General features: G+C 45.0%; 2 protein-coding genes across 3 annotated transcripts in view; one reads left to right on the top strand and one right to left on the bottom strand.

Moving 5' to 3' along the window:
* Positions 1-6,772: 6,772 nt before the first annotated feature.
* Clip4 (CAP-Gly domain containing linker protein family member 4) overlaps positions 6,773-27,580 on the top strand; it is a 96,598-nt gene continuing 75,790 nt past the window's right edge. Inside the window, exon 1 of one of the 2 annotated variants that reach the window (XM_048804601.1) lies at positions 6,773-7,511. The gene's annotated coding sequence lies outside the window, so the exon portion shown is untranslated. Of the gene's footprint in view, positions 7,512-17,874; positions 17,897-27,580 lie in introns of those variants that run through there. The other variant, XM_048804603.1, reaches the window with a different exon arrangement.
* On the bottom strand, positions 6,836-18,786 carry Pcare (photoreceptor cilium actin regulator). Its single transcript, XM_015479807.2, is given in 3 exon segments — positions 6,836-9,989; positions 14,736-18,128; positions 18,130-18,786. Coding segments are annotated over 3 exon segments (3,915 nt in total). The 5' UTR covers positions 18,450-18,786; the 3' UTR covers positions 6,836-9,787.

Below are 27,580 nucleotides of genomic sequence, written 5' to 3'. Positions count from 1 at the left end.
GTAGCCTGTGGGCAATAACCACCTGTGGGCAATACCTGCAAGACCCAAGGGGAAGGCCAGTCATGGGGAATGAAGATTGTCCTGTGTGCCAAGGTAGGTTGGACCGTTCCATTCTCTATTGGCTATGTTTGGGCCAGAAATTCTACTTGGGTAAGATGCTCCTGGGGTGGGAACACAGCCTCTGGCTATGGCAAATCTCCCCACCTCTCTCTCTCCTTTTCTTCCTCCCCTTCAAATGAAAGTTTTGAGATTTTATAAAATTTGGCCCTTGCCTTCAGGCTGTGCCTCTTGTTTTCTCTTGTTCAGCTCCTCCCTTCTGGGGTAGTTAAGGGGCAGTTAAAGTGTCTCCTCTGGAGCTGTGCTTGAGAACCACCTCACAAGATAGAGTACCTTGTCTGGGCTCCCCAGGGGTTTTTGTTTGTTTGTTTTTGTCCTGGGGTGGAACTCAGGGCCTTGTGCCTGCTAGGTGAGTGCTCTACCACTGAACCACATCCCATCCCTCCCTAGGGCCTTCGACTCAGTTGGTCTGTGTTGGGGCCAGGTAGATCCTTCCTTCCTTCCTTCCTTCCTTCCTTCCTTCCTTCCTTCCTTCCTTCCTTCCTTCCTTCCTCCCTCCCTCCCTCCCTCCCTCCCTCCCTTCCCTTCCCTTCCCTTCCCCTTCTCCTTTTGTTCTTTCTTCTCCTCAGATGATTCTAATCTGTGGCCATACTCAGAAATCACAATGGCCCTGGCCCTGTGGTCCCCAGGCCCACCAGCTCACCTCACCTCACATTCCTGGAATATCCTGGGGTTGAGAACAGTCTAAGGCTAAACTGGAGTCAGAGAGGCCTGGGCTTAATTAAGTCCAGGCTCGGTGGCTTGCTGATGTGTGGCTTTGGACCCTTTGTCAAGCTGTCTGATTTTCACTTTCCTTTTCAACCTAGAGCGTGATGTGTGAGTGTGTGTGTGTATGTGTGTGTGTGTGGCTGGGTAGTGGTGGTGGCTTAATGACAATACCTTCCTTAACCCAGCAGCTGTGCAGATTAATGAGACAATTCTTGTGACAAGCTCATGGGCACAGGAAGCCCTTGATAAACATTGGTAGTGATGTTTTGGGGGTCACTGCTTTAGGAGCAGAGGGATCAGGGGCTTGTGGGAGCTCTGCTGACCTTGATTTTGGAAGAAGAGACAATCTGCTGGAGACTCCTGAGACTCACTGTTAGCCTGCGGGGGCTGGTCTAGAAGACCGGGCCTGTTCTGCCCTCTCCACTAGGAAGTTAGGGCCAATCTCACGTTTTGGGGTTTGTCATTTCCCTGGTTGCCCAACCTTTTGTCCTTGCTTGACAGGCTCTCATGGCTGCTGATGCCATTTCCACTCTCACTCTGTTACCAAACTCAGTTTGGAAGATCATCCCACAGCTAAACCCATGTCTGAGAGATGCCGTGAGTGTTGGGAATTAAGAAAAGCTTTATTTAGTGGTCAAAGAATGAGGTGGGAGCCCCTGCTTGCACATCAACTTCTTGACTCCAGGAGATTGAGGGCCCGTAGAAATGGGATGAGAATCATGAGTGAGAAACAGGCTAATAAAGGGGAAGAAGAAACATGTCTTTTCTGTGAAGATGTAGAGATCCTGGAACTTGGGTGCCGCCTCTTTTCACGCTGATCCTGGTCTGGTGTTTCTGGTCATGGTGGCTGGTAAAGATGTCTTGAGCCGTAAACGGGGAGAAGTGAGGACAAGCGAGTGGGGGTTAAATTAACCCTATGTTATAGTTTGGGGCAAAACATTTCTCAGACGATCCATGTGTCTACGTGAGCTGAGTAGAGTCTGACACAAAGCTTAAGGCAGCAAAGGAGACAGATGCAATGGGGAGACAGATATGTCAAGTCTTCTCATCCCCTTCCCGCCACCCGGCAAACTTCTGCAGGCACAAAGAAGGGTCAATGTTTGCAGCAAAAGCAAACTTCAGACCCCAGGAAACTATCCCAGGCAACCATTATCATCATAACCCACTGGTCAGAGGTGTGACCTTGAAGCAAAGCTAGTGGGAGTCTTATAATGTAGTGCCCAGCTGTGTGATTTTTAAGTCAACTAAGAGCAAGTGAAGCTAGTGGGTTTATTTAGTCCCCCCCATTCAGTAACACTCCCACTAAGAAGGAAGCCTGGATGCCCTTCTTCCCACCAGGCTGCTCCCTGCCTCCACTCCTCTAGACTCTTGCAGCTGCAGGCAGAAGGATTTAGAGGACAGCAGAGTGCTTTCTGGCCCAAAGCATTTCCTTTATAACTCAGTGCCACCACTAGGAGAGAAAAGGGGGATGGGGAGGGTAAAGAGCATGGCTTGTGTTGTTCTTGGCGGAGGTAGGAAGATGGAGGCCCCTAAAGGGCAGGTGGAGGAAGAACCAGCCTCCCATTGAATGACTGTGGTGTTTGGGGTCTGTCCTTCTTCTTCCATCCTTGAAGGAAGAGATCATTTCTCTCACTTCCTGATGAGGACACTGGGCTCCAGAGAGGCCTAGTGAGCTCCTTAGCCAGGGCACAAGGGCTACCTGGGAATCTTGTTAGAGGGCCAACTCTGATTCACCAGGTTTGGGTGGCACTTAAGAGTCTGCATTTCCCCCAAGCTCCCAGCTGATGTCAATGCTGCAAAGCTGCAGGTCTGGCAGGGACCCCACCTTAGGAGTCAGGCCCTAAGAAGCAGCTAAAAATTTATCTGTGCTCATCTCTTGTAGTATGCTCCATGGCTCCAAGAGATTCACCTCCCCCTGGGTCGGTCAGAGCCCTTAGAGAAGACCAACTAAAATCCCCTGGACTCCTGCAATTAGGTAATTCCAGAGTTTTACTCCCATAACTTCCAGGCAGAGAGGGTTTGCTTAGTCATCTCTGATCATAAGAACATGCTATGGCGTTTGGCTATCCAACCATGGCACTGCTTGGGATAGGATTTGTGCAAAGAAATGAGGGCCAACCAGAAGCTAAAAGCACAGAATTTCCAGAATTTGCTATAGCAAGGGAGTTATCCATGATTACTAGACACTCAGAGGCAGGCAGGGGAGGGCTAAAGACTTATAATGGGCAAAAGAGAAGCTTCAGGTGTGCCTTGGCAGGAGGCTGTTGGCATGGACAGGGTAAACACAGGGTGACAATGGCCTGCCACAGCACTGTCTGTAGTACTTGGTAAAGTGCAGAGCCCTGGGCTGTGCTCCAGATGTGCTGGACCAGAATCTCAGACATTCCGACACACTCTCAGGGTTCAGGACCCCTGCCACAGTCTTAATACTGGGGCTGTTAGGTTCCCAGGCTAGCTCACACCTGGGAGTTGGCCACCCTCAGCCAGATTTTTCCAAACATTGTTTATGTAAAGACTTTCTTGGGGGAGGGGAAAGGAGAAGACAAGGGTGGTGCTTGTTAAAAACTCAGATTCTTAGCCTCACTATAGATCTGTCCCTGGGGGGAAGGGCCTGGGAATCTGCAAAGGATGGACCACTCTCATGGTGGGTCCTAAGATGAAGGAGGTTGCAGGAGGAGCCCTAATTGCCTGATCCCAGCTGGGCTCCTGCAGAATGGGGTGGCATTACCAGCACACCACACCAGGGCTCTCTGGGTGGGTGTTTCTGAGTCAGGGACTGTGCTAGGTCTTCATTCCTGGGGCTTATTCAAGGGGTGGACTGGTTTCCAGTATTCTATCAGCTGGTGTTTTAGTGAAGAAGGCTACAGCATTTGAAGGGTTTGTTTTGTTTTAATCACGGCTTTTATAATTACCTCTCCGTGGGTTGACAGCTGCTATTAGCATCACCTTGGGTTCTCCTTGAGAAATTTTACATCCAGAGAGTGAACCAGCACCTCTGGGGCTGGTGTCAGAAGCCATTAACTAAACAATAGCTTTCAAAAGTCACCAGGTTTTGTAAACACAGCCAATCCTGTCTCCTTCCAAAGGAGAAAAAAAAAAAAAGGTAGATAAATAATTTTCACGAAGGCAATTTGTTTCCTAGGGTCTATATTTCCTTTCTATCTCATCCGCTGGCTTTCACGGCTTTGGGGCACTGGCAATAAAGTCGGTGCTGTCTCCAGAAGGGGTCTGCAGCTGCTCTTGCCAGAGGATTGTCACCTGGTAGCCACTATGTGGGTTCATGGCAATGAGGAGCAGTTTTTTGAAAAAGTTTTTTTTTTTTTTTTCCTTTTTTTCTTAATGCTAGGAGCAATTTGGTATGTGTGTATTGGGGTGGGGTGGAATGGTTGGGATTTGTAGAGGGGACTTTTGTTTACAATTCTCTTAGAAATTTCACTTTTCCATCCAAGCTAGTTTAAGATGGATAGCTGAAATTATAACTGGACAATTTCCAACATGTAAACATTGGGAAAAAAATGGAGACCCTCCCCCGCCCTCTTGACCAGGAAGGTTTTGATAATTTTTTTCCAGAGCTGTCCTCTGCCTCCTAGAGTCATGTAGATGCTGCTTGCATCGTGTGTGGTGATACTGGCTGACCCAGAGCAGAGAGGCCTGTTCTGCACCTGGTGACACGTCTTTGGAGCGAAATATGGCATGAGCTGTCTGCCTCACTTTTTTTTTTTTGTTCTTGTCAAAGGTATTGAAAAATATTTTGTTCATAATCTCAAAGGATTTTTTTTTTCAAAAAAATCATGGAAACAGTGTCAATAATTTTATTTTGAAAATGAGTGTTACATACAAAGAAAAAGGTGTCATTATTATTAACTCTAGCCTTATCCCAGCACTCTCTAGCAGACCTGTTCAGAAACCAAAGTAATTGCCAACCATCTATCTGACAGATGATTCTGAGACTCCATGTGGGGATGAACGAGATTCAGAAGCTTAATTTGTTTTTTTTTTTTTCCCCCATTTGGGATATTTGACACATGGACTTGTGATTACAAGCAAAATGTTTTAAAGTCTTTTCATTTTGAAAGACATGAAAACCTTCAAAGAAGGAAGTCAGTTCTCACTGAGTTTGGCAGCTGTTCTTAACTTTCTCTAAGGACCAATGTGCTGGTCTGGAATGAGGGGGAAATGATGCTGAGCTCTTAATCAGAATCTCAAAGGGTAGAGATGGGTGGAGCTAACTCCCCCCCCCCCCCNTATTTATACTTGCAAAAAAACTATTACTGTTCTGCCAGAATATTATATTTGCCTCCCCGCCACCCCCAGGAATCCTTTTGATGGAATCAGAAAATTGTGTTTTTTTTTTTTCTTCCCCTGGGGCAGATCTGTTTGCTATGGGCAGAGATGGGGGAAAGAAGAAAACAAAAGCAAAAGGGGCTAATGGATTTTGAACTCAGTTTCTCAAAATGGCTCAAAAAGGTGCTTTAAAAAAGACTGGTGTGCTCCATGTCTTGCAGGTGGCAGGAGAAAGTGTTATTATCACTGCTGTACAGATGAAGAGACAGGCCCCGAGAAGCCAGGACAGAGAGCAGGGTCTTGGAGGTGTCAGGACTCGGCCCCCTGTGTCCTGTCCCAGTGATTAGCTGTAGCTCCCAAGAGTGAGCCTTGCCTTGACCACACCCTCATCTCTTCCTCTTCCTCCTCTAACACTCCTGTCTGGGTGTTTCTTCCCATTGAGGTTTGTCTAGGAGCATTAACTGGGCCCTGCTTATGCTGTCATTTTTTTGTCATTTCAACCAAAACCAGTTGCCGCCTCCTGTGTCAGACATCAAGGGTATCCAGAATGACAGACAGCATTCAGCACCCAGGTGGCCTGATCAGTAGGTGGCCACAGTCACTTGACGAGGGGCCCACAGACCATTGGCGAAGGGACTTTCTGAAATCCATGAGTGTAAACAAGCTGGCAGAGTCCAGGGCCCTCCATAAAATTGAATTAGAGGACTGAGTGAATTAACTGTTCGCTCCTCTTCGTGAGCAATGCATCTTTAATTACATTTCATAAAAACGTCTGGATGGATTGATGGAACTTTATTTAAACTTTAGGTAGGCACAGGGAGTAAATGGTAGTGCAATATAACATGTTCTGTTAATATAGGTTCAGAACACATTTACTTTATGGCAGTTCAACAGAATCTTTGATGTGGGGCCACTTAAAAATATATTACCTTCCAAAAGATTTCCTTTGGAAGATAGAGTGGGTGCTTGGCAGCTTGTAGGCAGTCAACCAGATGATCAATTGACAAACATGTCAACACTTACAATTCACTATACTGGCTCCCCTGAGACATGCAAAAACACTGGTTTATTTTAGAAAAAGAATATATTTCTCCAAATCCCTTTCATTCACATTGTAGAATTTATGAGGCAAGTCTTGTCAAACATAAGCTCTTCACAATGAAAGAAAAGTCTCTTTGGTCTGTTTGCCCTGAATTTTTTATCTACATGGATTATTTTAGGTTCTGGATAGGTATGTGACATGAGGAAAGAAAATAGATGCTGCTTATAGTAAACAACGGTGCAGACCCAAGCCGCAGAGAGAGGTTATATTTCATCTTGAGGATTGTATTTATACTTGCAAAAAAACTATTACTGTTCTGCCAGAATATTATATTTGCCTCCCCGCCACCCCCATGAATCCTTTTGATGGAATCAGAAAATTGTGTTTTTCTCCTGGGGCAGATCTGTTTGCTAAGTTACTAATGCGTTAGATAAAGGCTGTGCTAAGCACCTCCCTCCTTACAGCTCTGGGGTCCCCAGAGGTATAAAGGAGGAAGGCTGTAATCCCCAGAAAGGAGTTGGCCCAAATAAGGAAACTGGTTTGTGGAGGTTCCTCCTTTTTACCCAGTGTTTCTTCTTAGTTTCTAACTCTATGAAGAAAAAGTATAGACTCATGAATCCTTGATGGGTTGGGTGCATTGACTGGGTTGGGTGCATAAGCAAAGAAAAACTGCCTTCCCTTTTCTCTTGAGTGAAGGAAGTGGATTGGTCTAGCAAGGATAAGGTGGAGAGAGAGAGAGGTAGGGAAGAGTGGCCCAGCTGAGAGGCTGTGGTATTGAGATCATCCCTCACAACCACCAGCACTTTGCTCTCAGAGGCAGAACCATAGACCTGGATTTGTGGAAAGGCCTCACCTCCAAACTGAGCTGTTGACACAAGACTATTTTGCTGTGGCAGACTTAATTTCTTTAGTACAAATTCTGTTTCACATGGAACTCAAGCTAGGTGAAGTTAGCATGGTGGCCCAAACCCCACATCTTTGTCCCATCTGCTCCTGGGCCAGCTTAGCACTGCTTTACCTTGAACTTTCTCCCCCAGCCCCAGCTCCTTGGCCTTGGCAACCTTGTCTGTCTGTCCTGGGAGCAGCTGCCTTGGAATGCCCATAGCCTTTGTGCTACTGAGCAACACAATGGTAACACCAACTCATTGTCACTGCTGTCTGGACCTGGTAGTGGCTGGAGCCTCTCATTACATCACACAGAGGGACCTAGGGTAGGAACCTAGCACTGTCCTGGTACATGAAGTTTCTCAGTAAATGAAGAAATCCTCCAGGGGGGTAAGGAAGTGTCACAGGCTGCTCCGTGGATGACAACAGGAATGAAGCTGCTGTCCCCTTGTCTGCTACCTGCAACATGGCAGGGGTGAGTGTTTGCTGCTGCTTACCAGCCTAGGGGGGAGGGTGACAGCAGGTCTCAGGAGCCTTCTGCCATGCACAGGTGTGGAGGGCAGGTAGTTCACTCTAGATCCCTGCAGGGAGTTCTCTTTGATGTTGACCCCTCCATAATTTGACATGATGCCTGGCTCCTGGCTGTCCACTTCCATCTCTTACCAGTTTGGTGGGGGACACTCAAGTCAGCCTGAACTTCTACCACACAGACCTTTAAGGAAGGAGGCCTGGAGGTCAGGTGGCTCTCCTCCCCTCCCCTCCCCTTAGGCTGATCTGGCTCCACTTCATATTCTAGTTCCAGAAATTTCACTTTTTATTGTCCCTGTGGTTTACCCTACACTGTACCCCTGTTCATCCTCTGTGTCTGTTCAGTCCCTGCAGCTGGATTTCTGCCTTGTTTCTTAAGACCTCCAGGAATCCTGTTCTAACTCTTTGCACAGGGCAGGGCACACTTTCTGACCAGTGTTCTCAGAAGCCACTTACCTGTGGGCGAGGTCTCATGGGCCACCCACACTGCCTCCTGCTTGCTCGGGCCGGGGGCCCAGCTTGCCCAGGACCCGCCTTTGTTTTGACCTCCTTTGACTGCCCAATCATTTGAGGACAGTGCCCTGATCCAGAGGAGGCAAATTTCCTTAGCTGGTTTCATTTGCAGGCTCTTACCCCACTCCACCCATTGCCTGCAGCCCAGGCAGTTCCCAGGTGTCTACCCAACCGGAGATGTGGCTCCACTGGTCCAGCTGTGGTTTGAGCATTGCTCTGAGATAAGCGTAGCCACACAAGCAGATGTGAAAAAATGTGTACAGACAGTTCCAATAGACGGGTGGGTGTGGCCCTTTTGGTATTTAATCAAGTGTTCTTTAGGTGTCTTTGAAGAGATAAGCTCCATCACCTTGTTCATTAATAAATGGACAAGTCAGGTGAGATCCTGACCCCTGGGGGAGGAAGCTGGAGTCCCTGGCACCCACTGTAACATGTTCTTGAGCCCACGATCTATTTCAACAAGAAAGGATTTGAGGTCTATAATTTTCCCAAACTTTAAAATCAGCTTTGCAGCAGAACTGGAAGATTGCCCCTTAGCTGTACCCGTGGGTGAGAATTCTTGTCTTTTGACAACCCACTGAGCCGGCATTGAATCACCCAATTACTGCAAATTCTTTTCTAAATAGAAAGCACTCCACAGCCTCCGGTGGAAACATTCCAAGATCTGCAGCAAATATCTAGCTCATTGGCAGAAGTAGTTTTTGGCATGAAGGACCATTCTTTGCTTTAATTTCAGCTCTAGTGGAAGGTCTACAGATGACCTGGGAATAAATTTGGCCAAGAAGGTTCAGGGGGAGATGGGCATGAGGTGACCCACACCATCTCGTCAGCTCCAGTGCCCACCGGATGTGGAGACTAGGCTGCCTTGTGTGGGAAGCTTGGTTGTGTCCACTTGGTCCAAGAATCATCCCACCAGCTTGTGTAGGGCCGCACGCATGTTTGATACACATTGAGGCCAAGGACAGCATGGCCCTGGCTGGGAGCTGGAAGCTTTGAATTGATAGCATTGAAGCTGAGCTCTGGCAGGAGGGAGGATGGGTGGGGCTGTGTGTTCTAATGCACCAGCCTTCTCATGTCAGGGGCAATTAGCTTCTAAACAAAGCTCTTAATGGAGACTTCAATGCTTTGCCAGCACTCAACCTTACAAAAAACAAAAACCAAAACCAAATCTTTCCCACCAATTATACAACTACTAATGCTGTAGGCAGCTGGGGTGATGGAATAAATTAGGGCAACAAACTTCAAGGGAAAAAGCATAGGTTCTAGGGACATCTATGTCTGTACCAACTGTTGCTTTTTTCCTGGCAAGACACTTGGGGGAACTCCTCCCCACACTTTGGTTCTCTTATCTGTTTAACTGGAGAATGCTATTTATTTTGTTTGCTCTTGTGGGCATTAAATGATTTCAACATTGTCATAGGTTACCAGGTAAAACACCTGGCCTGCTAAGCATGTAATTAATCTATTTCCTCCCTAAATTAAGGCCAGCACTTGAAGGGTTAAAAATGTCATTGTGGGGTTTAAAGTTTTGGTTAATCTTTGAACCCCCAAGGCAAAGCAGGATCTGTGATTGACAATGGCCATTGTATACACCATCTTCAAAGCCTTTCCAAGATACCTCATTTGGAGAGTCTGCCCACCATCTGTGGGGCAGTGTGGATGCATGGCTGTCACACTGTGTCTCTGGGGTGACTGTTGTCAGCGTGATAGTCAGGCCACGTCCTTCTGCTGGGGCTGGGTCTCTGGCTGGGGTTTGTCCTGGACGTGGCTGGTGCGGGCTTCTGGCTGCAGCCCATGGCCCAGCACACAGAGCTCTGGGGGTGATGCACACCTGCTGCCGCCACCCTGCGGTTCTGGGGCACAGGGGCTGCTCCAAGTCGCTGCATTCAGCTTGGGGCTGTCCTCACTGCTGCTGCGGAGAGAAGGACAAGAGCAGATCAGATTCCTCCGCTGTTCCTTCTGGCTCCCTCCCCGGCACTGCTCTGTCCCTTCCCATCCTCACACCAGTGGGCCCACCCTTGATGCCAGGCCTCTACCTCTCGGTTGGGCTTGTGGGCCTGCCTGCCTGGTCTGGAATTGGGGAAGCAGCTCCCAGGGCCTCAGCTGACAGGTTGAGTCCTGTTCCTTCCCCTGATGCCCAGGATCCTGCTGCTAGGAACACAGCAACTCCCTCAGGGGCTCTGGAGCTGTGCCTTTGTTTTGTTTTTGAGTCTTGAGCACTCCTTGTTAATAAAGGCCTGGGCTCAGCTAGTGGAATTAAAAACAACAACAATAACAGCAAAGAAAAAGCCTGCTTTGCGCAGCTGCCACCCTTTTCCTGAATGGAATAAAATGGAAACTCCTTGGCCCGCCTTGCCCAGCATTTGGCTAGAGCAGAGCTTCCCAGCTGCTGAGTGACATGGCCAAGGGGGGCTATGCATGGGAAAAGAACCCCACATGGTCTCCAGTCTGTGCATACTTCTGGAGAGCAGAATGGAGGATGTCTCAAAGCATGGAGCAAGCCTAGGTCGAAGGGACCAGCTCCAAAAGTCATACTGGCTATCTATCTGAGGTAGGCTGGCCCAAGGAGTCCTGGTGGAGGTTGGAGTGTGGCTGCCTAGGTTCAAGTCCTGGCTTTTCCACTTACTGACCATGTGTCCTGCAGCTGGTTAATGAATCCCTCTGAGAGAAATTGTAATAATCTCATCAGGCGCTCATGGGTATCAATGTTGGATGTAAAACTCTCAGCATAGAAATGGCACATACGTGTGTAATAAATGGGTAGCTGTCTATGGTGCTACTTTGTAAAATTAATAGGAAGTCACATCTGGAAAGAACTCCAGGGACCACCTTATCATGCTACTCGTGGGCACCTGAGGCTCAGAGAGGTGGGGCCTAGGTCAGAGCTCTCAACTAGTTACTTCAAGACCTGCACAAGACTTCTGGTCCCCACCTACAGACCCAAGGGCCCTTCTCTCTGCCACTGATAGCATCTTCTTGATTTTTCTGTGAGCTTTATAAGGAAGTGTTCTCAGCTCTGCATCTGACACCAAACCAGTGGAGGACAAGTTTGCAACTGGATCTGAACAAGATCAAGAGAGAAGGAGTAGGAAGGGCATGGATGCGATGGACCCGCATCCTTGGTTTCAGGCAGTGAGAAACCCACTGTGTGCCTCAAAGCAGTCTGCATCTGGCTCCATCACGGTCTTTTCAGGTGTTCAGGGCCCGGCGTGATTTTGCCACCTTACTTACTTCTTTTCTCTGGGGCTGCTTGGGGAATGGGAAGCCATAAGCAGGGTGCACTTCATCCCTGATGAGCCTTTGCTGCCCCCCACCCCCTACCCCTGTCCCCGGGGGTCTGGCAGGAAGAGGAAATACATGCACAGAGGAAAGTCCAGGCCATACCACTCTGGAGGCTGACATGGAGCCTGACAAACAATTTGGTCTAGAACTCTTTTTTAGCCCCATCCAGGTTCTGTGTTTATGAAATTCAGTTCAGGAAACTCATTTCCCTGGTTGTTACCCAGTGGCTGGGATTCTACCTCTTCTTGGCACCGCTAGGAAGGCAGGTTGCCCAACTGCTGCCCCGCTAACCATGGGGCCACCTGAGACAGAGGACTGGGAGGGGGCTGCAGAGAGCTCCTGTCTCATCAGTTCAGGCAGAAAAAGATGAAAAGTATTGCATTTAGGGGGGAAAGTCTGGACCTTTCTTGAGGTGCACACAGTACCCCATCATTCTGAGACCTAGAGACTGGTATCTCACTAGGAGATTCAGCTCAGGCCTAACAATTAAAGCTCAGCCATTGAAACCTCTGAGAACTGTTCCTGTTCCCCCGGGCCCAAAGGTCAAGAGGATATAGCATGAGGTGACAGGAAGAGAATCAAATCCAAGTACAGGCCAGTTGATCCTGTAAGCCTGCCCAGACAGCCAGACGCAGTGGGCGTGACAGGTCCCTGCAAGCCTCTGCTTGAGAAAGAGCCTGCTCTGAGCAGTCTCTGGCTCTTGGCATCCACTTGTTGCTCAATCTTGGGAAACCACGCCTTGGTCCCTGCTCTTGTTTTCTCACACGCAGAATGGCAGAAAATAAGCTTGTCTTCAACAGAGAGGCAAAGGCTGGCCTGTTTCTGCTAACAGACACCAAATTCATACCTTGGGACAGGATGAGATAGGGGAATGAGCATATTTTCATATGCACAATTTGGAATGGCTTAGAGGTGTGGTCATACCAAGTGACTCTCCATGTGACCTTGAACAGGTTACTTCTTCAGGCTACGCACACACCAAGTATTGATTCAAGACATAAAACAACTTTTAGGCCACCCTGTTCTGGGGAGAAACCTGAGAGAAAGGCATTATTTTCTTCTTGAACAATTTTATGTTCTTCAACAATTTTATAGCTCCTGCTGTTTTAAAATGTTAGTGTTTTTAATTAATGCCATTTTATTGTCCCTGTTCTCTCAAATCTTCCCCTGAAGGGCACAGTTTTAAAAATCTAATAACTGAACAAGGAGCTAGTGTGAGGAATAATGCATTAACATTTATAGAGGTTCTTAGATGAAAGCCACTCTGCTGTAGGAAGCTCATTTTAGATTTAAGAAAAGAGCAATGTTACATTAAGATTCTTGCAAAAATAATCAATATTTCATTTCTTTCAAGTGGCTGGGGGAGTTTATATAACTGTTATAATGTGCAACTTTCTTGAGATAATATCTTTATTTAAAATTGACTGCCGAATACTTTGAAAAAAAATCACCATTATGCTGGACAGACTGTGAAGCTGGAAACATGCGTCACTCAGGCAGAAATTAACTGCTGATTTACACAATTGTGGGCAATGCAGCGATAGCAAGGACTGGTGTTGGTCGAACTTTGTCTGATCTGATATTAAGATACACGGAGGGAGTTCCTTTTTAACAGTCCTCAGACTGACATTTTCCCCACATGTTCTGTGATTTTTTTTATGCAAAAGCTATACTGATTCATGTCCCCTTGCAGCTGTGTGCCCAGGCCTGTCTGCAGGCTGGGCCAGTGACATGCAACTCACTTCTCCATGCTGAGAAAGGCACACTTAGAACTCAGTCCGCCAAGGACAGGAACAGCAGCCCTTCACCTGGATTCTGGTGCTTATGTAGGATTTTGTTCTTAATCTACAAGGCTCTGAAGTTGGTGGAGAAGTGGAGTCAGGTGATCAAGGGCCTGGGAAACCAGAAATTTATATTCCATACCTCTAGGACAGGCCATTCTGGAGTTGTGCACTGGGGATCCCTGGGGACCCACCAGACACTTTCAAGGGAACTCGTGGGTTAAACCTATCTTTATCTTCACACAAAGATGCTACCTTCCCTTTTCACCCATTCTCTTGGGTGTGTGATGCTGTCACACATCATGTCACACATGTCACACACGATGATATATCACTGCAGATTGGCTACAGAAGCAGAGGCTACAGCAGAGGCTCTTTTCAATTAAAATCTTTGAGTATTTGGTTGTCTTCCTGTTGAGCCAGACACCAAAAGGGTTTGCAAAAATGGAAGACAGTGCTGCCATTCTTCTCATTAAATTTTTTTTTGTGGTTGAACAAAAAAGTGTTTCATGGGAATGTATCATCTGTGTTAACAGAGAATATGTTTATTCTTTTTAAAAATAATATTTTATCAATTTCTCAGTTTTAACTTTTAATATAGTAAAAATGGGTAGACATAACCCACATATATGAAGGCTCTTTGGGGTTCTCAATATTTTTTCAGAGTTTAAAGGGGTCCTGGGACCAGATAGTTATAGAACCTCCCAGAATCCAACTGCTGGGTCCAGACAAAGTTGCAGGCCATGATGGCAAGTCATTTCATCTGTAAAAAAACAGTTCCCCACCCCCCCCCAAAAAAAAAAAAAAAAAAAAACAGTTTCCCCACCTGTAAAATAAGGGCTGTGAGGTGTAGGCTAACTTGGTTGTTTTAAGATTTTCTCTTCTTTATTTTTTTAAAAATTTTAATACAGCAGAGGCTCTTTTCAATTAAAATCTTTCTCAGGAATCAAAAATATGTAATGTAGTAGATAAAAGCACAGTCCACAGTCTGTTGTGGTCATATCCACTCTTTGAGAGTATTCCTCTTAAACATATTGAGTCTTGAGTCATAAGAAATTCCTTTGTTCTTTTATAGAAAATTAATTTTGTGTCCATAATTAAGTGCAGAACCAGTAAAAATGAATGGTTAGCTAGAAGCCAGGGTCAGGTAAGAATCTGAATACAGCTACATTTTTCAAAAATGAAACATCTATCAGAAGTAAGTTTGTTGTACTAAAGCCAGTGTTTAATAAAATGGACATTACCCTAAGTTCATGTATGAAGACACGAATGGATTGAAAATACTTTTTGTACAATCAGTGACTTGAAAAATTGTGTTTTATATGGGTAATATGAAATGAATTGCATTCTGCCATCATGTATAACAAATTAGAATAAATAAATAATAAAAAACAAAATGGACAATGTATAAAGTCTAAAAAGAAAAAAAGCACAGTCACTCATGGTGGCGAGGAGACTGAACTCGGACCCCTATACCTCTTTTTCCCATCTGACTCTTGAAGCTAAATTTGAAAACTATTGACCCAGACAATCCGTTGGGCCCACTGCCTCTGCTTTTTCTCCAGGGAAGGGCAGTGACCGAGCTCACTCCTTACCTGCTCTGGTCAAGCTGGGGTTCCCAAGAGGAGCCAGTGGAGCTGGAGCCAGGCAGCTGAATCCAGACACCAGGGTGGCAGGCAGGAGCTGTCCTTTTGACGAAAGGCAGAGGGTTGAGGGCACATAGAGCCATTCTCCTCTGTGAATCTGCCTTCAGTCGAGGCTCCAAGCTGCTTCTCCAGCATCCTGCTGGGGTCCTAAGAGCGCCCCCGGGTTCTGGTGGCAGTGATGTGGAGGTCTGCAGGTGGGCTGTCAAGGATGGTGATTTAGCTTCAAACAGAGAGGAGGAGGCAGGGCAGAATATGGAACATGTGTTCCGGGATGCTTTGGCTGTAGGGGCTTGACTGCCTTCCGAGTCTCTGGTCTCTTTGCATCCCTGAGAGGGGGACCCTGGGGGGGATGGGGAGGGCACAGAGGAAGGGGGGCTTGCTTCCGTGTGCTGGGCAGGACTGGAGACCTTGGGCTGCGCAGGCGGGCTCCCCAGGGGTAGGCTGGGCAGCTTGTGCTGGGGTGGCGGGGAAGTTCGCTTCTTTGTGTTTGGTGGGCTTAGGATCCCAAGGCTTGCTGTTGGGCTGTGAGCTCCAGGGCTAAGTGGTGGACTGGAGGAGCTGAGCACAGTGCTTGGCTGAGCAGGTCCAGGAGATGATGGTAGACCCCGCTGCTTCCTGTCTACTTGGGGTGCCCAGTGTGCCCTGGTGGGAGAGCTCTTCCTGACTACTGGGGGGCTTCTCTCTCGGCTCTGCCTGGAGGCCTCAGGAGAGTGCGGCCCACGTGTGAGTCTGGCCAGGCTCGGTTCTGAAGTCCTGTTTTGCCCAGATGTGGGGCTGGTGTGGTGCCAGGGAACTGCCTTCCGGTGGTGCTTGGAGAAGCTTGTGGCCTTCTCTGCCTGGGCTTGACTGTGAGCCCTGCCCTCCGCCTCTGGGTTGGGGCTGGCTGCAGAAGAGAGGTTCGGATCCTGGACAGGCTTCCTGAGATTGCTGCCACTCTTGCTGCTTCCTGGCCCTGCGCTGCACAGCCTGGTGGGGCTGGCAGTGCTCTTGCTGGGCAGCAAGTCAATGGGGCTCATGGAAGCTCTCAGCTTTGGGGAAGCCCACGTTCTTCTGGTAGGGCCAGCCCGTCCCAGCCCTGGTACTGAGGACTCTTCAGGGGAGCTGCCTGTTGACTTTCTGCTTTCTGGATTCTCCAGAGAAGTGAATGATTTATCCATCAGGACTTCCAGAGGTGGTGGAGGGAGGTGCTCTGGGTCCCCCTCTATTTCACAGTAGATATCCTCATTCTTGGATGCTTCTGCTGTAGGCAGAGGGGGAAATATCGGTGCTACAGGTCTCCAGCCTGTGTCCACCTTGAGACATTCTCTGCTTCCTGTCGGAGAAATTTGGGGCTTAGTATACATAGGAGCAAGGCCCCTATAAATGGGAAGTCTGGGAGGCATGATGGGGACTCCCCACTTCCTGAGGCAGGGGCTTGACCCTGAGTTCCTGGAGTCCCCCAGTGTCTTCACACTCTCAGTGGGACTGAAAGTTTCAATGAGTTTCTTGACTGATGTTCTGGTGGGAGAGCCCCTGACGAAGCAGTCCTTGGCCCTAGGAGTCTCGTCCTTCTCACCAGGTGGAATGGCATTTGGCAGCAGCTCGGCTCTCTTCTGCCAGGGCTGTTCGCCCTCAGAGTGGGGACTGCATTTCTGCAAAATGCTCTTGTCCTGACTAGGCAAGATGCTGAAATTCTTGGTAAGGGATGCCTTGAGTTTGCTGATGGTGTTGCTGGGGCTCACCCTGCAGTTGCTGTTGGGCCATATCGCTGCTCCTCTGGACTGCACAATCTGCTCCTTTCTCTGTCCCTGCCTTTTGGCGCCCTGGGCATAAAATGCCTCCAGTCTCTGACTGAGGTCTTTTTGGACCCTTCGCAGCTCCTGGAGGGTGGGGTCCTCCACATGGCTCTTAAGGCACGTCTCGGACTGGGACCTCTGCTGCCTCTCGGGGGTCCTCCTGCTGCCACTGACCGTGCTAGGTCTCCGTGGGACCACAATCCTCCCCTCCTCCTCCTCAGACCAGTCCTGGTGCGCCAAAGGTGCAGGGACAAACTTGATCCTTTCACTGATGGCTTCCTTCATCTTCAGAATCATTTCCTGGGCCTGGGGGCTCCTAAGCTTCCTGGAGTGTGACTGAAACGGGCTTTCCCAGTCTGCAGGTGAAGATCGTGGCCTTGAAGGTGACACGTTTTCCTGCCCTGCACATGGACTCATGTTGCTAACTTCATCTTCCTCCTCGTCTGGGCTGCTGTTCTCACTTTCACTAAGGGGTGGAACCTCCCCAGACCTGGAACTTTTAGGAAGCTGTACTTCCACAGGGATCCCAGTCCCCAGGGAGTCACACCAAGCACTCTTGCTTGCCTCTGAAGGCCTGGAGGTCAGAGTTTCTGGGCCAGTGCTGTGGGGGCCTGGGCCCCTTACTTTGCCCTGTGAGGTTGGATGCACTTTTGCAATGGGAGGCCTTGGACAGTCCTGGGGTCGGTCCGAACCCATCCAGAATGCACTTTGCTGCCAGGCACGTCCTGATAGCCGGGCCTCCATCTGGGGTGAGATCCCTGGCTTCAACTCTACAGCCTCCGGGACAAAGTTCCAGCTGGCCTGCTTACCCAGCTTGTCCATAGATTTCACGGACTCATTGTCGGCACCAATGCCACTGTCCTCGGAGCACAAGGGTAGATCCTGCAGCCCAGGGTCTCCATGGCCACTTGCCAGGCTCTCCAGTTGCCTCAGAGCCCTTAGGAGGCGTTCATCCACACTCCTCTTTGTGCTCAGCTGATTTTCCAAGTGGCTTGCCGTGGAGTGGAAATAGCTGCTGGAACTCTCTAGGAAGCTCCCGGTGAGGGCAGCCACCATGCCGTGGAGCACCTGTAGCTTGCTGACTGTGTACTGCAGCAGCTGTTGCAAGAGATCTGGCTGCTCCTGGGGCTCTCCTTTCTTCAATGGCCATGCCAGATCCTCCCTAACTTCCTGGAGGAGCACTTCTCCATCCTTGGAGATCTCCCCAAGGAGCTGGCCCACCTCCTCAAAGCACAGCAGCAGGAAACTGAGCATGGGCTGCAGCAGCCCTTGGGTCTGGCTGGCCTGCTGGACCAGGTGCAGGATTGCTTCATACTTGGAGAGGCTGGCGTGCAGGTAGGTGTAAGCATGCTGGTGGGCCTTGACCAGGGGTTCAGGAAAGTCCACTTTGCCTTCTGATTCAGGAGTAGGGAGGATAGTTTGGCTGCAATGGCCCTGTTTGCTTGAGCAATAGCATGTCGGCTTCCTTTCCCACCTGGAGGTCTCCTGTGTAGTACTTTCCATACTCTCTTCCCTGGGAAAGGCTGCCCCTTGTGTCCCATGGGTACCTTTTGTCTGGAACGGAAGTGTGGCTTTGTGGTTTGTTCAGCCAGGTTGGAGAGGTTCTGGTTTCTGAGATCAGTCCTTCCATATCTCCCATGGGCTGACCAAGACCTTCAGCTGTGGTTTGGGACTTCCTGGAACTCAGCTGCTCCTCTGCTGGCCTCTGTCCCTGGGGCAGGCCCCCCCAAGGGTCATAGCAGGTAGAACACTGAACCAGCAAAGGGATGGAACCTCTTCCACTGCGCCCATGACATCCTGGCAAAATAGCTGTGGGCTTTTTCAAAAACTGAACACCACTTTTTGTCAGGTTGTTCACAATGTCGCTGTGTGAAGGTGTACATCCCATGACTGCAGCTGGCCTTGCACCCACAGCCTTCCAAATTTTCAGAGAATCATCTTGAAGATAGGACCAAAACTAGTCCTTCCAGGCAATTCCAGACCAGATTCCTTTGAAGTTCATGGCAGGAAGTCTTGAACTTGGAGGCAGCTTTCTTTACTTCCTTGGTTGCACCGAAAAGAGGGAGTGGTGCTTATCGTCCTGTTATCCTTCTAAGTTTTGAAACTTCTGTTGTTTAGTGAGCAGCGGGACAATTCTAAAGGACCTCAGTCTCCCGGATTATGGGCCTGTGTTTTGCTCGTGTCCTGACAGATGTAAATGCAAGTGGAGCTTTAAGCCTATTAGGTTAATCATGCCCTAGCCAGTCAGCACTCACTGTGTGTTCTAATATAGAACTTCTCAGCACTTACTATCTTGGGAAGCGGATTATTTTTGCACGTGCTTATGCTTTTAATTCCGTTCAGACGCCTGCCATATGAAACCTAGAGAAATAAGCTTTAATTGCAAAAGGCTCCGGAAGAGACACATTTGTGGAAGGAAAGTGAGGGCTCGCCAATTATAGACGCTGGAAGAGAAGTGACCTTCACGGTTTAATAAGGGCAAACCAGCCGAGTGTGCTCCAACCTGCTGCAGTCAAGAAGATCCCAGAACAGACAGGGACCCCAAAGCTGTACTTTGTTGTCTGTGTGGCTTACAAATCCCCACGACTCTAGTGACAGACAGTGTTCTTAAATAATAAGACAGTGAATAAAGAAGACAGAGTTGCTTTCCTGTATGTTAGAAAATCTAGTCAGATAGCAAGAGAGCTATCCTTCCTGCTTTGGAGGAGGAAAGCAGGAAAACTCACCACCAGATGAAGCTCAAAGCCAGTCACTATGGACTACTGGGAAGAGCCTTTTTATTAAACCTTTCTCATAGGAAAACAAGCTAAACCTGGGCACCAGAGAGTTATTTAGTCTCTAGGAGTAGAACTCAAAGGGAAAAGGTTTTTCTTCTCAATGGCATCTTGCCTTTGGACAACAGTGGCAGCTGCCCACTTAAAAGTGACTTTTAAACCTTATTTGTTGTCAGCAAAATCTAGAGCATGGACTTGGCATAGGGAGACATGAGTTTAGATCTTGACTCTGCCTTTGAGTTGAGGGAACTTCTGAAAGCTATTTAACTTTGTGAGGCAGAGATCATCTTTAAGAGGAGGACGATAGCATCTACTTCACTGAGCTCTTGTGGGTATTAAGTCAATCAGTGTTTGGTAAATGCTTGGTCCAGTGCCTGGCACATGCTAGGTACTCAAAAAAAAGAAGACAAAGATGAGAAAAAAAAAAAAAGGTGCTCCTTATTCCTTTCCCTCTGGAAGCTGGGCCACTTATAATAATAAGTCATAAGAAAATTAATTGTTTGTCAAGAACCAAACTTAGGTCCTTTCCTGAATTGTCTGGAAACAATTACTGCTGGGCTTGGAGCCCTCTAAATCTGTTTGGTTGGCTATTCTATGCTGTACAGGGGGGCCCTGGGCTTCGTGCATGGCTTCATCAGGATTTTTCCAAGGCCTCATTTAGTAGTTTCTCTGTTCTTAAGCACAATGATTGCTAGTACCTGCTGGAGGCTTTTATTAACCATTTCCCATTTTTGAACATCTAGGTCATTGCCAATTTTGAGTAGCAAAAATATGGCATTGAGCATCTCTGAGCATCTCCAAGCATCTCCTGGAGTTGCATAGATCGGAGTTGTTATTCTGGTTTTACAGTCATTTTCACTTACTGAGCCCTGCACAACCAGTAATAGTAATCCTGTGTGTGTCAGGATGTTCTAGAAACAGAAAGGACTTAAAGCCACTTCCCGTGCTTCAAGGAAGCTGGAGACTGGCTACTGGGGCTGCGTGTGGAGCCCTGCTGATGCTGATCAAGGGTGATGCCCTAGAGTGCATCATTGATAAAATTCTTGGATCTGTTTATTTGAAGCAGAACTCAGGGGAAACACAAGCTGTGTGAGTGCCTGGGGTGAGCCGTGTCAGGCATCAAGATATTGTTTCATTTGTTACAGCGCCCGGCTGGCTGGTGGACAGAGATGCTATGTTCTGAGACTCTTCTTTCTTCTTAGGGTCTTGCATTGAACACAGTGAAAAGCTCATCTGAAGTATGCTTAATGTAAATTCTTCTCCTCTTGGGATTTGGGCCCTGGCCTGAATTATCTTTGTGAAAACTTCTGATCTAAGTGACTAAAATTATTTCTAAACCAATGATCAAAATCAAAGTATTTGCCTGGAGGATCATCTGTCAGATAGCTTTGTTCATGTTAGACTGCTTTCCTTGACTATTACAAATAATTTAGGAAGCTGTTTATACATTGCCATTCATTTTTCATTAAGACGAACTTTTGTTTTTTTTTTCTCTTTAAAACTGAGATAGTTTCAAATGAAAACAAAAAGCTTTTTTGGGATGTGTTTGCAAAATGGTATTACTTTGGAAAACATTTAAACATTCTCCTTATGGTCTATCAATTCCACTTATAAGAATTTACCCAAGAGTGTTAAATGCATATGAAGACAGAGACTGGTACAAGAATAGTAATAGTAATTTGATTCATAATATTCTGAAATTGCAAACAATCTAAATGCCTATAAATAGGGAAAGTATTATTTTTATATAATTATATAATCTAATACTTCCCAGCAACAAAAGAAACAAACTACCGAAACATATAACAACATGGATAAATTTTAAAAGTATTATTATGAGTGAAAGAAGCCAGACATAAGAGTACCTGCTGATCTGGGTGTCATGGTGTATGCCTGTAATCCCAAGTAACTCGGGAGGCATGATGAAGTGGGTAGCAAGTTGGAGGCCAGCCTCAGCAACTTAGAGAGGCCCTAAACAACTTAGTGAGTTCCTGTCTCAAAATAAAAAAGAAAAAGGGCTGGGGATGTGACTCAGTGGTAAAGTGCTCAGGGGTTCAATCCCCAGTACAAAAAAAGAAAAAAGTGCATATTGAAGTACTCCATTTTGGGTCTGGGGATGTGGCTCAAGCGGTAGTGCGCTCACCTGGCATGCGTGCGGCCCGGGTTCAATCCTCAGCACCACATACAAACAGAGATGTTGTGTCCGCCTATAACTAAAAAAAAAAAAAAATTAAAAAATTCTCTCTCTCTCTCACTCTCTCTTTAAAAAAAAAAGTACTCCATTTATATGAAGTTTAAGAACAGACAAAGTAATCTATATAGAATTCAAAAGAGTGGTTATGTCCAGGAAGAACTATTGACTGTTATGGACATGAAGGAATTTCTTAGGGTACTTGAAATTGTTTATATCTTAATTGGATGGTGGTTAAATGAGGGTATAGAGGTGTAAAAATTCCCTGAGTTGTACAGTTAAGTTGTGCACTTTATGTATATCGTACATTTACCCCGAATTAAAATGTAGTATTTTATGTTTTGTTTTATGCCTAAAAGAGTCTTAGCTATGATGCTGTTAGTCTTGGATAAGGATCCATGTCTTAGTTGTGTATTGTTGCATAACAAATTAGCATAAAATTTTGCAGCTAAAACAACACATATTATTTCACAGTTTTTGTGGGTTAGGAATTTGGGAGCAACTCAGCTGGGTGGTTTGGCAAAGGGTCTTTGTGAGGTTGTAGTCTAGATACCATCCAGGGTTACAGACATCTGAAGGCTTGCCTGGCGCTGGATTATTGGTTCCAAGAGAGCTCATCCACATAGCTGTTGATGGAAAGCCTCAATTCCTGAGTATATTGGCCTTTCCACAAGGCTGCTTGAATGTCCTTACAACATGGTAATTGGCTTCCCTGAAGCCAATGGTCCAAGAGAAAGCAAGGAGAAGGTCTCTATGTCCTAATCTCAGAAGTCAGGGCTAGGGCTGGGACTCAGCAGTAGTGCACTTGCCTGGCATGTGTGAGGCACTGGGTTCAATTCTCAGCACCAAATATAAATAAATAAAATAAAGGTCTAGCAACAACTAAAAAAAAAATTAAAAGAAAGTCACCTTTACTTTATCCATACTCTTTTAGAAGCCAATCACTAAAAACAATCACACTGAAGAGGAAAATTATGTTCCACCTTCAAAGGTCATTTAAAAAAAAATCTAACTGGGCATGGTGGTACACACCTGTTATCCTAACTCAGGAGGCTGAGGCAGGAGGATCACAAGTTCAAAGTGAGCCTCAGCAATTTAGTGATGCCCTAAGCAATTCAGTGGGACGCTGTCTCAAATAAAAAGTGCTGGCTGTGTTGCTCAGTGGTTAAGCACCCCTGGATTCAAACCCTGAAACAATAATAGATCTAGGCATATCATAGGTCAAATCATGGCATCCCAAACATAATTATATACAGTAAACATTAGTTTATAGTGGTGCTAGTTCTTGTCCTTCTGCATGTTAAATAAGTTCCACCTCATTTTGGTCAGCTTTTGGTTACTATGGTCAAAACACCTGATAAGAACAACCCAGAGAGGAAAAGTTTATTTGGGGCTCATGGTTTCAGAGGTTCAGTCCATGGTTGGCCGACTCTGCTTTGGACTTGAGATAGGGCAGAACATCATGGGAGAAAGGCGTGGAATGGCAGAGTAGAGCTCCTTGGTTTATGGAAGCTGGGAAGGAGAAGGGGAGAGGGAGAGGGAGAGGGGGAGGGGGAGGGGGAGGGGGAGGGAGAGCAAGGAACAAGTCGTAGTCCAAGGGTATGTCCTAGTAAGTAAACTATTTCCTCCAGCCATGCCCCACCATTTAAATTATTAAACCACCAAATGAATTAATCCACTGATGATTATATCCCCTAAGATATAATCATTGCCTAAAAGTCCCATCTCTAAACCTTGCTGTAATGGGACCTTGCTTTCAAAAGATTTTTAGGGGACATTAAAAGTCCAAATAGCTCTGAACTGATTTACCAACAAAAGATGGTTCCAATGTGGCACCAATTTTGAATTAAGATAAAATGCAATTTAAGCACTGTCTAGAATTATGTATAGATGAAATCATTTAGCTTTTTTTTTTTTTTTTGGTTAACTTTTTCCCTCAACACAGTTAATATTGGGAGTAATTCGTGTAGTTGGATGCATCAATAATTCATACCTTTATGTTGCCATGTAGTGTTTTCACATGATTGGCTTCTGATTAATAGCTTTACCCTTCTCCTAAGAGAATTTGCCCAACTCGAATGTAATCTAAAATAAAACTGAACCAGTGTGCTTTTAGCACTGATCATCACCTTCAAAATACCCTACTGTTAATATGAGCATTAAATGCAATTTTTTACTGTCTTCCTCATTGCTGACATGAAGCAAAATATTGTGTACAACTCCAGTAATAATGGGTAAGGCTAAAAACATCACTTCCCTCCCCACCAAAGTAGCCAAAGGGAAACGTAAAACATGAACTAATCTCAAATATTATTGTATAAATTCTTGCAAAACCATATCTAATTCAAGTTGTGTGTTGTGATGGAAAGATGAGTCATTTAATTTTTGTTTCTGTTTCATTGTTTTAAACAGTAAGACCTTTATTAAGGGAATCACATGTACTTTGAAATGATTACCAAGGATTCTACTAACTCACAATTTCTGTGAGGTGGATACTAACCCTATCTTTTTTTTAAATGTGAAAATAAACACAGGAAATTAACTGACTTGCTCAGAATGAAATGTTTCTTTTTCTTAATAAAAGTGTTACTTAACATATTTTTAGGTTATTTGAAAATAGAAATTTCATATATGTAGTGAATGAAAGGTTGGGTCGTTAACAAGAGTGAGCAAATTTAGGGAACTTTTGAGTACTGATATAGACTGGAGGACTTACGTAGTATAACTTATTTAGCTACTATCTTTTTAGAGATGCATATTTTTATTATAGATGTAATATGTTAAAAAATTTGTATATAAATGTTCCCAGCAGCACTATGCAAAATAAAGATGGAAGTAACCCAAGTGTTCATTAGTTGATGAATGGATAAATAAAATGTGATATAATATATATATTATTTAGCTGTAGAAGGAATGAAATACTGATACATACTACAACATAGATGAACCTTGAAGATATCATGCTAAGTGAAAAAGGTTAGACATAAAAGGTCACATATTGTATGATTTCATTCATATGAAGTATCCGCAACAGGCAAAACCATAGAAATAGAAAGCAGATTAATTGTTGACAGGGACTGGGGGTTGGAGAAGGGTAGAAACAGCTTGATTGGTACAGGGTTTCCTTCTATAGTTACGAAATGTTCTGGAACTAGATAATGGTGATGGTTGTACATACCCAAACTAAATGACATTGAACTGTACACTTTAAAATGGTTAAAATGGTAAATTTTATGGTATGTATCCACTGCTATGGAGAAACAATATATGCTTTGTAAAAATTTAGAAAACATAAATGAGCTTGAAGGAAAATAGAAATCTATCATATGTATGTCTGTATGTATGTATTTACCTAGCCTTTCTATCTATTTCTTATTCAATACAGAATCTTGTTCTACATACAATTTGTTACCTAGGTTTTCTTTTAGTATATTGTAGATTTACATTCATATCATCTAGTATGCTTTATACCATTCTTAATGACTATAATATTCTACTGATTGAAGAAAGATGCTTTGGTTAGACTCATTATTGAACATTTAGGTTAGATCGAAGGTAGGTATTACTAAAATATTCTTGTAGGTAAATTTACTCACATAATTTTCTTTTTCAGGACAAATTCTGGGATGTGAACTTGTTTTGCTAAATAATGTAAAAAAAAGTCATAAATTTTCTTTTTCAGAATAGTTCTAGATTGACTGAAAAAATGAAGCAGAGAATTCCTGGGTACCTCTCCTCCTCTACACAGTTTTCCTTATTATTAACATTTTACAATACTATGGTACTTTTGTTACAATTAAGGAAATCAGTCTTGATATGCTGTTATTAACTAAAGCCCATACTTTGTTCAGACTTCCTCAACTGTATCCTCCTTTTGTTCAGGATCTGAGTCAAGATATCACATTACATTTAACAGGCACTCTCCTTAGGCTCCTGTTGGCAGTGACAGTTTCTCAAACTTTCCTTGTTTTTGATGACCTTGATAGTTTTGAAGAGTCCCAGTCAAATACATTGTAGAATATCCGTCAGTTGAGAGTTGTCTTGTGTTTTTCTTAGGCTAAACAGGGGTTGTGGGATTTTGGAAGGAAGATCACAGAGGCTCTCTATCATTTTCATCACATCAGTTCAAAAGCACAAACTGTCAACATGATTTATGACTGTAGATGTTGAACTTGATCCATCACCTGGATGTAGCGGTGTGTGCGTGCCGCAGTACCCCATTGTGAGTTTACTCCGCCTTCCCTGGGCACCCTGAACTCTATGAAAGTCACTGTGTGTAGCCACACCTAAGAAGTGGGGAGGTACGCTCCCCCTGAATATAAACATTTTTAAGGCTTTAGATACATAATTTTCCAGAAAGATTATACTAGTTTAATCCCCAGCAGTGATGTAAAAATCCACTCTATTGCAGGCTTGCCAGCGCTGGGCATTAGCCTTTAAAGAGTCTCTGCTGATTTGAAAGAAGGAAAAGATGGCATCTCATTTTCGTTTGCAGTTCCTGGTTTGTTAGAGAGTTTGCGTATTTAAAAAGTATCTTTTTTTCAAGTAAAACATTTTATTTTTTAGTATATGATGGTTTAATTGCTTTCTTATTTATTTTTATTTGTTCTAATTAGTTACACAGTAGAATGCACTTTGACACATCATACATAAATGGAGTATAATTTCTCATTCTTCTGGGTTGTGCATGATGTAGAATCACACCAGTCGTGTAATCATATATGTACATAAGGGTAATAATGTCTGATTCATTCTACTAGCTTTCCTACCCCATCCCCCCTCTGCTACCTTCACTCTCCTCTACCTAATCCAAAGTAACTCTATTCTTTCCTAGCCCCCCTTCCTTTTTGTGAATTAGCATTCGCATATCAAAGAAAACATTTGGCTTTTGGTTTTTTGAGATGGGCTTATTTTGCTTAGCTCGATCTTCTCCAGCTCCATCTATTTACCTACAAATGCTATAATTTCATTCATCTTTAAGGCTGAGGAATATTCCATTGTGCATATATACCACAGTTTCTTTATCCATTCATCTGTTGAAGGACACCCAGTTTGGTTCCATAGTTTAGCTATTGTGAATTGAGCTGCTATAAACATTGATGTGGCTGTGTCACTATAGTATGCTGATTTTAAGTCCTTTGGGTATATTCTGAGGAGTGGGATAGCTGGGTCAAATGGTGGTTCCATTCCAAGTTGTCTTAGGAATCTCCATACTGCTTTCCAGAGTGCTTGCACCAATTTGCAGTCCTACCACCAATGTGTAAGTGAACCTTTTTCCTCACATCCTCGCCAACATTTATTGTTGCTTGTGTTCTTGATAATTGCCATTCTTATTGGAGTGAGAAGAAATTTTAGTTTTGAATTTCATTTCTCTAATTGCTGGAGATGTTGAACATTTTTTCATATATTTGTTTATTGATGTTCTAAGTCACTTTCCTTAACCACACTCTTCTGCCATGGTGTTCTGCCTTACCTCAGATGGAAAGCAATGGGGCCAGCCATCTATGGACTGAGACCTCTGAAACCAGGAGCCCCCCAAATAAGCTTTTCTTCTTCTATAATTGTTATTCTCAGGTCTTTTGGTTACAGCAATGAAAAAGCTGGCTAAAACAATGGATTACCTGTAACATATCTTTGTTCATTAAAAAAATTGATATGCTTATTTTTATCTTATTAATTTTCAGGATATTAATATCTTAGCTGGTAACTTGTGTTCTTAGTTTTGTTGTTGTTGTTTGTTTTTATTTTGCCTTTAACTTTTATGATATTGTGGTATAGTTTTCATGTAACTTTCCTTTGTAATTTCTATCTTTATTGTCATATTTACATTTTGTAAAATATATAAGGCTAAATTTACATTTTGTAAAATATCCTGATCAATTTGTATTGAGAAAATCATTATTTTTTAAAGCAGAGACATAGTGTGGGAAACTTTGGTTTGAGTGGATTGAGCTTTGTCATGATGATGGGAAACAGCAGACACATTTCAAGATAGATAGCTGTAAATTACAGCCTCTCTGGCATTACACAAGAGGTTTAATGTTTCAAAGAACC

Source organism: Marmota marmota, unplaced genomic scaffold (genome assembly GCF_001458135.2).
Source record: "Marmota marmota marmota unplaced genomic scaffold, marMar, whole genome shotgun sequence".
In the NCBI taxonomy this organism is placed as follows: Eukaryota; Metazoa; Chordata; class Mammalia; order Rodentia; family Sciuridae; genus Marmota; species Marmota marmota.
This window is presented reverse-complemented; position numbering and strand designations above follow the sequence as displayed.